We start from the raw sequence: 12,983 nt of genomic DNA on the forward strand, positions 1-12,983 counted from the left end.
AGTATGCATGTAACATAATCACGACATTTTCATTTAGTAATTTCATGGAATTAATTGTAGTTATTTAATTATGTAATAAATTCAATATTTGGACAATGACATTAAATGTAGCTCTTTGATTGTAACGTGGATGGAAAAAAAATGTGTTTATTGATGGCATTAGGGAATGTATGAAGATCCGCCACTCATGGTAAGAGAATACGCATCACAGTGAGAAACAACAGCTCTGTTGCAATTTGAAATCATTGCAAACATCCTATAATATATGGTAATTAGTTGATATATGGTCATGGGTTGCTAATATCAATTTCCATTGTTAATCTTAAATTTATTTTAAATTACTATTTTTCAATTAAAAAAATACCAATTATTATAAACACCAATTGAAAAATATACCAATTATTATAAACTCTATTTTGTTAATATAACTTAGATATAATTAAGGGGAGATGAAGAACATCCTATCAAATATTTCAAAACCTTTGCAACTTTAATTAGTCTGCGATCATCCCATCCAACGATTTGCACCTGTTCAAGCTTTTTTAGCTACTTTGATTCCAACCATTCGTTCAACCCAACAGAGTTAATTCAACAATGATGAGGTGCAGAAAATATGTAGAAATTGCCCAAATACACCAAAACAAAATCTCCTGACTAGAATGAATAGATTATAGTTTTTAAAAACTAAATTTGCACAAACATTGAAATCAAAACCCTGCTTTTAAATTCTACAAATTCACACAAACATTGAAATCAACACCTTACTTTTAAATTGTACAAATTACCAAACAACAAAAATTAAATTCTAAATCTTAAAACTAGCTTGAATTCAATATGTTTACTCTAATTTAACTATAATTAAACTAAATAACACTTCTATCCTTCCCTTTACCCACTTCAAAAATATACTGGGTAGTGTTCAAAGGAGCAATCTCTTTCTAACGTTTCAAAAGCTTTTGGTTTATCACGTTGATATTTTTGCCTTATGGGCCCTCGAAGTACATTTTCCATTTCGAACATATTTGAGGAGATGATTGCCGTCAATGAACCGCGAATTGCGATGCTATACATGCGTGTCGTGTAAATTACCGGCTCATGGGCGGAATAGAGGAATCCGCCATGGCTAAAGCTTCAGCGGCCTTGCCCTGGGAATGGATCGTCGAGAAGCTGGTTGACAATAAAGACATCGGCACACAGCTGCTCAAAGGTACTCCTAAATTCTACAACCTCCGCAAATCGCTTGTACAATATAGGAGACTTTGCTCTCTAACGCAGAAATTTAATATAGGAGACTTTGCTCCTTTTTACAGCTATGGTATTCATGCACATTCCAGACATCAACAATTCTTCTTGCAGTAATCTGCAAGAGAGAATTGCGCTAAGATATATGGAGGAAGTTCTCTTACTTGACAGAGTCGAAGCACACGCGATCCCTCTAGTAAAGGTTCTGGTTAATTCATCTATACCAAATTCAAGTTCCGCCGCTGATCAGGGCTTGCTGCTCCGAGTTTGCACGGAGGTAACTGATGCTTTACAGAAACTGACATTCCAAGATTTAAATATCAAGTAAATTGGGTTAGAAATGTGTCAGATATGAAGCTTTTAGGGTTTCACGTTCTGAACTAAAATATCTGCCAAGATTAGGCTAAATGTCTTTATTAATCGAAAAGAATCTGGCATTTGCTTAACGTGGCTAGCGATCTTGTGTTGACTGTAACTTGATAGAAAGTGAAGGAGCTCTAATTCCATTTTGGATTCCGTGTAGTTAGGTCGTTTTAGGGCACGTAAGAGAGCTTGATGAAAATGGAGAAAGGGACTGGAACGGTTTTGAGGATGATTTAAAACGCATATTTACAGAGGAGGATTCGTCACTGCCATTTATCAATCGGAGAAGCGAGCTCCTCCGGCTCTTGGAAGTATGTACGCCTTTCCTGTTATTGTATTTTTCTTGCTCATTTAAAAGCAAAAATGCAAGAAAAGCCTAAAAAACGTCAAACTCATGTTCTATGTGACAATAAAGGTTGTTTCTAACCATTACGAAATGCATACAAAGCATTAGCTCTATGTTAGCCCAATGTTAAGGGGAATACACCAACTGTTTTTCAGGGCATAGGAGTGTTGGAAAATGCAATATGGCAGTTATTAATTTAGATTTTCCTTAACTTTAATAATTGCTTGTGAACTTTATTTATCTTTTTGTTTTTTTAATTAGATCTTCTTCATCAAACAATTATCAAGAGCAGAATAGTAAAGGCAGTAGAAACCTAAATTAGCCTCCAAGTCAGGGCAAAACCCCTCTAAAGTGAAAACCCATAAAATCTCTTTTCTTCTTATAGAATCTGCTTCAAATGAGACAACCAACACTCAAAGCCTAGACCAAGTCCTCCTCCAAGTACCAAGTCAGCCCTCCAAGAAGCTCTTCCAAGTAAATCAGATTGGCAAGGTTTGATCCTGCTTCAACTTGCTTCTAAATTTAGTTTCGTCCCCCAACTTCGACCCTGCAACTTCAGCTTTGTAATTGTTGCAGAAACCCTAATTCAGGCACATGGAAATCTTTCAAGAGATCCTTCTTTGAGCAAGACAATGTCTCCCAAGGTCAATAAAGTCAAATTAGAATACTCGCCCTTCCAACAGCTTGATCCTGCAACTTGATCTCCTGCAATTCGGACTTGCAGTTTCAGCCTTCCTGGAAGCTATAGAAACCCTAGATTTCGCACGTGTGAGAAAGATGGAGCCCAAAAACAAGCCTTTCTTTTTCTTTTTGGATTCTCATTGTCTTCTAGACCTTCACTCTTCTTGTTTTGCTTCTCCCAGTTTCAAGTCGAACTTCTTCTTGAGAGATCGAACTTGTGTGTGTGAATGTGCCAAATGAGGTCGAAATTGCTCCTATTTATAGCCTTTCTAGGGGGTCGAATTCCCTCCTTTAGGTTGACTTGTAGCTGCCAGGGCTAACTTGTACTTTGGAGGTTTCTAGGACTTTCTAGACAAAATCAATTCTTTTACAAGGTACATTTTGCCCAGAAGGGTCTTATAATCATGATGTTGACTCTCTTGACTCATAACAATAAATCCCGTGACCTAACAAACCCTAGAAGCATGAAGAACATGCTTTTACCTAGAAGACCATCAATAAGAAGCATGAAACCCATGCCTTTAAAATAACAATTTTCTTTTTTCTTTTGTTTGTTACTTAAGATATACATATTGAAATGAGTACAATAACAACTATGAAAACCGAAACTAGTTACATTTTCAACACTCCCTGAAGAGTACAACATCATTCTCAAATTGAAGAGTTCTCATAAGAAGATTCAGATTGATAAGGCAATTGCAAGCATCGACATTATAACCAGCACTGTCTTTGAGGCCTAACTAGACAAGCTCAATTTCATTTAAGAGCATTATGTTGGGAGGCTTTACATGAGACATCACATTACCTCTAAGGCACATACCTCATCCTAATGTTCACAAGGTATGTCCTTTTAGGACTATTCTTATCTTGGATTTTTATCCCTTAATCCTTAAATAATATCAGTCCTCTTCGACCAATCTTATCTTGGATACTTGTCTTATCCTCAAAGAATGTCGATACCTTTCCTTTCTTGGATTGTCTATCCTTAAGGAAACCACAAATGCTTATCCAATCCTCCACCATTCTCTCTCCATGTCTTTCACTTAGACTTATCGCTGTTAGTCCTGGTCAAGTGCATGACACATGAAGAAGAGAATGCACATGTGATGTTCATCATCACTCCCTCTCAACCAGAGAGGAGATCCCTATTCTTACTTGGAATAGATTCTTGCTCCTTCACTAATATCTTGTAGACTTCATACTCCCTCTAAAGCATAAAGGAGATTCACAACTTTTTATTATTAGAAAGTCATAGCCACAAGCTTTCTAGCTTGTCTTCATAAGAGTATCAACTACCTGTTTTTTTATGAAGATAGATGCATGGCTCCCTCTTTCCTTCGTATCTCATTATGTTGAGCTTTCTTCTTTTCTAGGTATCTTGGAGCCATCTTCTTCCTTCAATCTTGTTACAGGGTTCATGTCATCAATCTTGTACATCACTTTCATCTTTTCATCATTAATGAAGGCATTATATTGAGCCTTACCAAACTTCAAGCTAATCATAACTTCCTCATGGCAGTGATCTCCTTTATATGAGCTTGAACTGCAGGTTATCTTCTTGCACTGCTACCTTTTAATCCCAAGATGAAAACATCTTGACTTCATAATTACCAAGATCATATGTTGAGCTTGCCTTAACATTCATCATATATTCTTGCAATATCTTTCTAGGTAGCAAGGTAATATGTTAACCATATAACCAATAACAAAATATTAGACTTACCTCATTGTGATGGCTTTCTCATCAAAACATCGACATCCTCATGGTCCATCTCCACAAGAATCTTCCTTCATGCATCATAGTGCCCAAGGATCGAACTTGATTACAAGTTATAATTTTGTTTTGGAGACTATACTGGATGTTGATCACTTTTCTATATAATCTAGTGAGAAAGTCTTGATCCTTTATTCATTCTAGAGTAAGTCAAATTCTTCTTTTAAGCATCGTATAACCATAGTAAGCATATTTTATGGTCAACTTTTTCTACAGGATTCTGTACATATGAATCCTACCCAAGAGAAGAGTTACTTCTAATATGCATCCCTATGCATCCATATAATCATCTAGTTATTTGACCTTAAATGAGCCTTCAATTTGACCAACTGGATTCTCTCATCCTTCAAGAGTATTGTTTCCACACTATATGGAATATATACTAACCTTGTCATAATGCTTAACCTTCCAAAATGATGGTTTTTATAGGATCTTGATGATCCATCTTAGCAAAATGACTACCTCTGACATAATGTTAGATAATGCTTGGATGAACAATAATACGCAAAATGGTCCTAATCTTCTAATTCATAAACTAGATGACTCTTATTGAAGCAACTTAATTAAGTAGACTCCAATTCTTCTACTATCACATGCTTCTACCTATGATGCCATACAAAATCAAAACCCTTCTAGAGTAAACACCAATATTCTAAATGAAGGAAAGATTAAATTCATAAAGAACCTGTTAGAGAGGATGCCTTCTTCAATAGTAGAGATCTTTGACATCTCTCTTTTTGGCTTCTTCTCTGGTTCTCCCTTATCTTCAATTGTGTGAGCTTCACTTCTTTCCTTTCTTTTGTTGTTCTACTTGATTGGACAATCCCTTTTAAAGTGTCCATATTCATTGCATCCAAAGCATTGAACCCTCGACATATCTGGCTTCTTCTTGGACTTTCCAAACTTTCCCTTCTTCAAATCCTTGGTTCTTGCAATAAAGGCTTGAGATTGTTCATTTGATTCAATGTCATCCTTTGCCTTGATCCTGCTCTCTTCCAAGATGCATTGAGTCCACAACTCATCAAAAGGAGTTGTATCTTTCTTAGAGTAAATGTTAGTTGCAAAATTGCTCCATTCTGGTGGCAAAGCATTCAATACACAAATGGTCATCTCACAGTAAATAATTGTCTCCCCAAGACCATGCAATTGATCTCTTATTTTAGAAATCTTCATCAGATGGGAGGCTGTGTCTTCATCCTTTGATTTCCTTATACAATATAATTGGTTTCTCAAGTAAATCTTTTGACCTGATGTACTTATAGAGTACAACTTTACTAGCTTATCATACACAACCTTAGAAGTCTTTAAATCAACAACAAAGGGAACTATTTTGCTAGTTCTTGAGTTTTATCTTTGCTGGGTTCAACAACTTCACCAAGAACATATTCCATTACTTCATGTTCCGCAAGTGCCAGGTCAATCATTTTCTTCCATGCTAGGAAATTTGTTGATCCAATGAGCTTATTGCTTTCCTTGCAGAAAGAACCCATATGATCCCGTAGATTCAGACATAGAGAAATAATATGATACTTGTCAATCAAGAGTCTTCTTCTTTGATAATGTCTCCAACTATCTTGATGCTTTCAAGATCTTCAAAGAGACTTCAGTGATATCCTTGAAATATGGTTCCTTCAACAACAACTTTCAAGAGTGATGAATGATATCAAGATCCTTTGATGCTTTCTTCAAAGATACCTTTCAATGAGCCTTTTAAATAGATCTCCTTCTAAGAGAGATCAACAACCTTCTTGTAATCTTCCTCTTTCAAGCCTTTCTGTTAAAATTGGCAACTAGGGCCAAACTCCATGATGGTCTTCTTATTTATGGCCGCTGATATTTTTCTTGGATTCCTCTCGTCGAGAGGTGTAGGATTGATCTAAAAATCATTCGATTCCGACATGTATTCATGGAGATATGAATTTATTTGTGTTATGTGACAACTCGTCAAGGTCGGCCAGCAACCAAATTACCCCCACTTGTCCTCCAAGTTTTAGTATAAATAGAGGTGGCCTTCAAGTCACTTTGACACACACACTCTTGTAATCTCTCTTCATTCTGTTTTGGGTTTGATGAAGAAGAGCATAGAGGGAGTGCCCTAGGATGTACACTATCCTAATTTACAGTCAATGAAGCAAGCCCTAATTGCATTTTCTGAGATGACAAGTATAGGGTGCAGGAAGCAGTGCTTCGTATAGGAAGGAGGGCTTCGTATTGGGTGCAAACAACATGATCACGTGCCCCACAAGCAGTCAAGGACTCGGGTAAGGGAGTTGCAGTCAAGAAGGCAGAGAGCACACATTCAAGACCACGCATGGAAAGGCAGGGTCTGATTGCACCTCGGCTAGGGTATTAGGTGCAGTCATGACCAGAACTCATAAGCATAATATAGACGCAGATCAAATCGATATACTGCCTATGAATCAATGCTCAAATGGACAAGGAAGTATAGATTTCGGATGGGGTTATTGCAGTAAGGTCTAAACTTCATGGAGAGCTAACCCTTAGTATGACAGTCTTTGCATTACATGGATAAGGCATGAAATGTATGTAGTCATGATATTCCTATAGAGTACTAGGTACGAGGATGAGCAATCATGGATTTGTTTTATAGATCACATCTCTGTCTATAAGGAAAAAGCAGTACCAAAGCTCCAGCAATCTGATAATGAAGGAATGTAACTAGGTCTATTCAATAGTAATCACTGTCTCAGTAATGATAAGGATATAAGATACAGTCATCATGATGAAGACTTCAATGTAACTTCGTTGACATAACTCCTCAAAAGTTGCACTGAATCCCTGTTGACTACTTTTATTTTCCCATATATGTGGGTATGGAATATTGTATACCTATTCAAATTTTTGTCCTTATTCTTGTTGGGTTGTGTTATATTCTTTCCACGACTAGCCCACGTAGTTAACCAGGGGGTTAGAAGAGGGGGGGGGGGCGGAACCCCCCCTTCGTTGCGCCGATTGCGTAGCGACAGGAGTCACAGGGGGTTTGATGGGTGCAAGTAACCCCACTCTATGGAGTCCGGGGCAACGCCCTGGAAAATTTTGGTTTTGGACCCTATATTAGGTTGGGCAGACCTAATTATGGTTTTGTGCATGTTTTTTGCACATGGTTTTGGACGCGATGGTTTTCGGTCCATGGTATTGGATGCTTCGGCATGTATAAATATGTATTGTAACATTGAAAGGAACATAATGAAAAATCAAGCTGGTAGTCCGGTTTTGGGATCCAAGGGAAATATCTGTGTATATGTGTTTTATGTGTTATGCTCTCGCATTATTTATTTTATGTGTTTTAGAATTCGTATGCATGTAATTTCTGTACGGGGTTAAAACTTATATTTGGTATCAGAGTTGTTTTGGCTTCAAGGGGACGCCTCTGTTGCTGAGGGGTTTCGCTCGGGCCTGTGGTAGACCCTGTTCAGTGGGAGATCTGCGAGATTGATTCTGGTGGTGAAAGAAGATGGCGAGTAGTGGAAAGCTGGAGATTGAGAAATTTAATGGTCAGATTTTTGAGTTGTGGAAACTCAAGATGGAGGATCTGTTGGTGGATAAAGATCAGTGGATTGCAGTAGATCCAGGTACTAAACCAACGGGAGTGTCCGATGAAGAATGGAAGAAGTTGGATCGGAAGGCAAAGAGCACAATACGATTGTGTGTCTCAGATTCAATATTGCTGAATGTATCAGGGGAAGCTACGACGAAGGCTTTGTGGGACAAGTTAGGGAATTTGTACCAATCTAAGTCTCTGGTGAATAAACTGTTCCTGCAAAAAAAGTTGTATAACCTGAGGATGAAAGATGGAGACTCAGTGACAGAGCATCTGAATGCATTTAATATTGTGGTAAGTCAATTAGCATCTGTTGATATTAAAATTTCAAATGAAGATAAGTGCATCAGTTTGTTGTGTTCTCTACCAGATTCGTGGGATAGTCTGGTTATTGCAATAGGTAGCAATGCAACTGCCTTGCAGTTTGATGAAATAGTCTCATCCTTGCTGACAGAGGAGATGAGACGGAAAAATATGGAGAGCCAGAATGGTGATGCCTTATCTGTACGAGGACAGTCCCAAAACAGAAACAAAAATAAGTCATCGAGTGGGAGATCTAAATCTCCAGGAAAACCTGTAAAGGTGGTGTGCTAGAAATGCGGAAAGGAAGGGCACTACAAAAGGGACTGTAAATCTAAAGCTCCTAATAAAGGAAAGGGATCTGATGATGCTCCTTTTGCAGAGGTGAAAACCACCTCAGATGAAGGTGGGGATGTGTATTTGGCTTCTTCAAGTACACATGTAGATCATGAGGCATGGTTGATTGACTCAAGTGCATCCTTTCACTTCAATCCCCATAGAGAGTGGTTCTGCGAGTATGAGAAATACGATGGTGGTGATGTCTTCTTAGGGGATGATAAGAAGGCTAGAATTGTTGGTTGCGGAAAAGTAAGGTTGAAGTTGCAAGGTTTAAGGGTTAGAACACTTCCGGGTGTTTTGCATATTCCTACATTAGCCAAAAATCTGATTTCTATAAGCAAGTTGGATGATGCAGGTGTAAAAACAGTGTTCGAGAAGGATAACTGCAAGATGGTTCAGGGAGCACTAGTATTGATGCAGGGAGTTTGGACTGGAAATCTGTATAAGCTACAAGGTAGCACTGTTGTTGATGGGTGCAACAGTTTTGTGGTTCCTGAAATTGGAGCAGAAAATCTAGTGGTCTCTGGAGAGAAGACCATGCTATGGCATCAAAGGCTTGGACATATTGGAGAGAAGGGCCTTCGAATACTTCATGGTAAAGGTATGGTAGAAGGTATGAGTAATAGCTCTCTGGATTTTGATTTCTGTGAAAATTGTGTATATGGGAAGCAAAATCAAGTGAGTTTCCCCTTTGGTGGTAAGAGGGCGAAACATATATTAGAGCTTGTGCACAGTGATGTGTTTGGACCTTTGAAAGTTCCATCACTAGGTAAGTCTGTGTACTATGTATCACTTATAGATGACTTCTCAAGGAATACATGGATATATTTCCTTGAGAAGAAATCTGAAGTCTTTGACAGGTTTAAAGAATTTAAGACTCTGGTGGAAAACCAGACAGAGAAGAAGATAAAGGTGTTGGGATAGATAACGGTGGAGAGTTTTGCAGTAAGGAATTTGAAGAATTCTGTAAGAAGTGTGGTATAGCATGGCAGAAGAATACTCCATATACACCTCAGCAAAATGGAGTTGCAGAAAGAATGAACAAGACGTTGATGGAAAGGGCAAGAAGCATGCTCAGTAGTGCCAGGTTAGGACAGGAATTCTGGACAGAGGCAGTGGAGACATCATGTTACCTGGTCAACATATCACCTTCATCAGCGTTGGAGGATAAGACTCCACAAGAGGTATGGACTAGTAAGAAACCCTCTCTTTCACATCTGAGGGTATTTGGATGTGATGCATATGTACATGTTCCAAAGGAGAAACGCACCAAGTTGGATAGTAAATCTGAAAAGTACATCTTTATTGGGTATAAGGATGGTTTAAAGGGTTATAAGCTTTGGAACCCAATAACAAGGAAAGTTGTGTACATCAGAGATGTGGTGTTCAAAGAGGTGAAAGACATTATTAAACATGAAGTCCAACCAAAGGAACCTGAGAAGATAGAGTTTGAGCTTAAGGAAGAAGAATCAGACTCTACAACAGAGGAGGAATCAGAAGATGAAGAGCCACAAACTCCAGGTCTGAGAAGATCAGTTCGAGAAATAAGGCAGTCAGAAAGGTATAGTCCATTTGCTTTCTGTTCAAATTTTTCTTTATCTATTACCGATGATGATCCTAGAACTATGAAGGAAGTAGTAGATTCATAGGATGGAAAACTCTGGAAAGAGGCCGTGGTTGATGAAATGGCATCTTTTCAGAAAAATGAGGCTTGGGATCTGGTGGAGTTGCCGGCTGGAAGGAAACCCATTGGCGGCAAATGGGTGTTCAAGAAGAAGACAAATGTTGAAGGAAAGGTGGAGAAATACAAAGCTTAGTTGGTAGCAAAAGGCTATTCCCAGGTGCCGAGAATTGATTTTGGTGATATTTTTTCTCCTGTTTCCAAGGTATCCTCTATTAGATACTTTTATCCGTTATTGCTGCTTTTGATTTTGAGGTTGAACAGATGGATGTGAAGACAACATTTCTTCACAGGGATCTGGCAGAGGAAATCTACATGAAGCAACCCGAAGGCTTTGCGGTGAAGGGTAAGAAAGAACTGGTATGCAAGTTAAAGAAGTCTCTGTATGGGTTAAAACAGTCACCAAGGATGTGGTATCAGAAATTTGATACATTTATATGGGGACTTGGCTTCACTAGAAGCAAAGCAGATCACTGTGTGTATTTTAAATTAATTGGTGACCGTGTTATTTATCTGGTCTTGTATGTGGATGATATGTTGCTGATTGGAAATGACAAAGAAATTATCCAGGATTTGAAGACCCAATTGTCCTCCAAATTCGACATGAAAGATATTGGTGCTGCAAACTATATTTTGGACATCTCTCAATGTGGAGTCTTTAGCCTCTATATAGGCCTCATACATACAATACCATGGGTCATTACCATGGTTCCCTCAATACCATCTATCTAATACCATGGGCCCATTACATTATTACTAACTACTTGTGGTCCCTTACATGATACGGGTTAACCACCTTATTTATTACTATGGCCCATCCCATTATTACATTATTCCCTTGGGTACCTCCCTTTGTACCCCATATTATCCCCCCTAGGTATATAACATAAAACCTAATAATGCTTTTCAGAGATAATCTTGTTAAAATTTGCATTAACTAAATCTTAGTTTTATCTCTCCCATATTTATGCTACCATTTCCATTTTGGTACTGCCTTCCATATTTCTTACCGGACTGTGAATTGTATGTCACTGATACATCACGACCTAAACTGAAATGCTACTCCATTTGGCCTCTCATTCTAGAACTATTATATGTCATTTCATTGCATTAGGTTCAGGAGGGAGGACTGAAGCCACAAGAATAATTAAATGGGCCATCATAAATGTCCTCTCACGGTGTCTAACCATTATGGCTTTTGATAGATTATTTTTTTTAAGGTAAGAGAGGTTGCAAAAATAATTAAAAGGTCCATTACTAATGTTCTATGTTGGCATCTCTAGCCAGTGATATTTAAGACAAATTCACATGCCTAAAGAAATCGCCAAGCTTTTTAAATCCAATTAATAAAATCTAAATACAAATTCACAGGCCTAAAAAAATCGCTAAGATTTTTTAAATCCAATTAATAAAATCTAAATATTTCTTGTACTCTCGAGGTAATCCAAATCCAATCAATAAAATAAGATTGCCTGTATTTTGCAATCTTTGGAGTCTTAACTATATTCCTAAAACTTATAATAGTATGCATGTAACATAATCACGACATTTTCATTTAGTAATTTCATGGAATTAATTGTAGTTATTTAATTATGTAATAAATTCAATATTTGGACAATGACATTAAATGTAGCTCTTTGATTGTAACGTGGATGGAAAAAAAATGTGTTTATTGATGGCATTAGGGAATGCATGAACATCCGCCACTCATGGTAAGAGAATACGCATCACAGTGAGAAACAACAGCTATGTTGCAATTTGAAATCATTGCAAACATCCTATAATATATGGTAATTAGTTGATATATGGTCATGGGTTGCTAATATCAATTTCCATTGTTAATCTTAAATTTATTTTAAATTACTATTTTTCAATTAAAAAAATACCAATTATTATAAACACCAATTGAAAAATATACCAATTATTATAAACTCTATTTTGTTAATATAACTTAGATATAATTAAGGGGAGATGAAGAACATCCTATCAAATATTTCAAAACCTTTGCAACTTTAATTAGTCTGCGATCATCCCATCCAACGATTTGCACCTGTTCAAGCTTTTTTAGCTACTTTGATTCCAACCATTCGTTCAACCCAACAGAGTTAATTCAACAATGATGAGGTGCAGAAAATATGTAGAAATTGCCCAAATACACCAAAACAAAATCTCCTGACTAGAATGAATAGATTATAGTTTTTAAAAACTAAATTTGCACAAACATTGAAATCAAAACCCTGCTTTTAAATTCTACAAATTCACACAAACATTGAAATCAACACCTTACTTTTAAATTGTACAAATTACCAAACAACAAAAATTAAATTCTAAATCTTAAAACTAGCTTGAATTCAATATGTTTACTCTAATTTAACTATAATTAAACTAAATAACACTTCTATCCTTCCCTTTACCCACTTCAAAAATATACTGGGTAGTGTTCAAAGGAGCAATCTCTTTCTAACGTTTCAAAAGCTTTTGGTTTATCACGTTGATATTTTTGCCTTATGGGCCCTCGAAGTACATTTTCCATTTCGAACATATTTGAGGAGATGATTGCCGTCAATGAACCGCGAATTGCGATGCTATACATGCGTGTCGTGTAAATTACCGGCTCATGGGCGGAATAGAGGAATCCGCCATGGCCAAAGCTTCAGCGGCCTTGCCCTGGGAATGGATCGTCGAGAAGCTGGTT

At 37.3% G+C, this 12,983-nt stretch overlaps 1 protein-coding gene across 1 annotated transcript; it reads left to right on the forward strand.

Annotated features, from left to right (window-relative positions):
• Positions 1–1,070: 1,070 nt before the first annotated feature.
• Positions 1,071–1,594, forward strand: LOC149198921 (uncharacterized). The gene is made up of 2 exons (XM_089399327.1): positions 1,071–1,207; positions 1,311–1,594. The coding sequence occupies exons 1-2, from the start codon at positions 1,096–1,098 to the stop codon at positions 1,568–1,570; spliced, it is 372 nt and encodes a 123-aa protein (XP_089255453.1). The 5' UTR covers positions 1,071–1,095; the 3' UTR covers positions 1,571–1,594.
• The last annotated feature ends 11,389 nt before the right edge of the window (positions 1,595–12,983 follow it).

The sequence above is a fragment of the Pinus tabuliformis genome, chromosome 2_1 (genome assembly GCF_031772625.1).
Source record: "Pinus tabuliformis cultivar Carrire ecotype Pingquan chromosome 2_1, CPIR1, whole genome shotgun sequence".
Lineage (NCBI taxonomy): Eukaryota > Viridiplantae > Streptophyta > Pinopsida > Pinales > Pinaceae > Pinus > Pinus tabuliformis.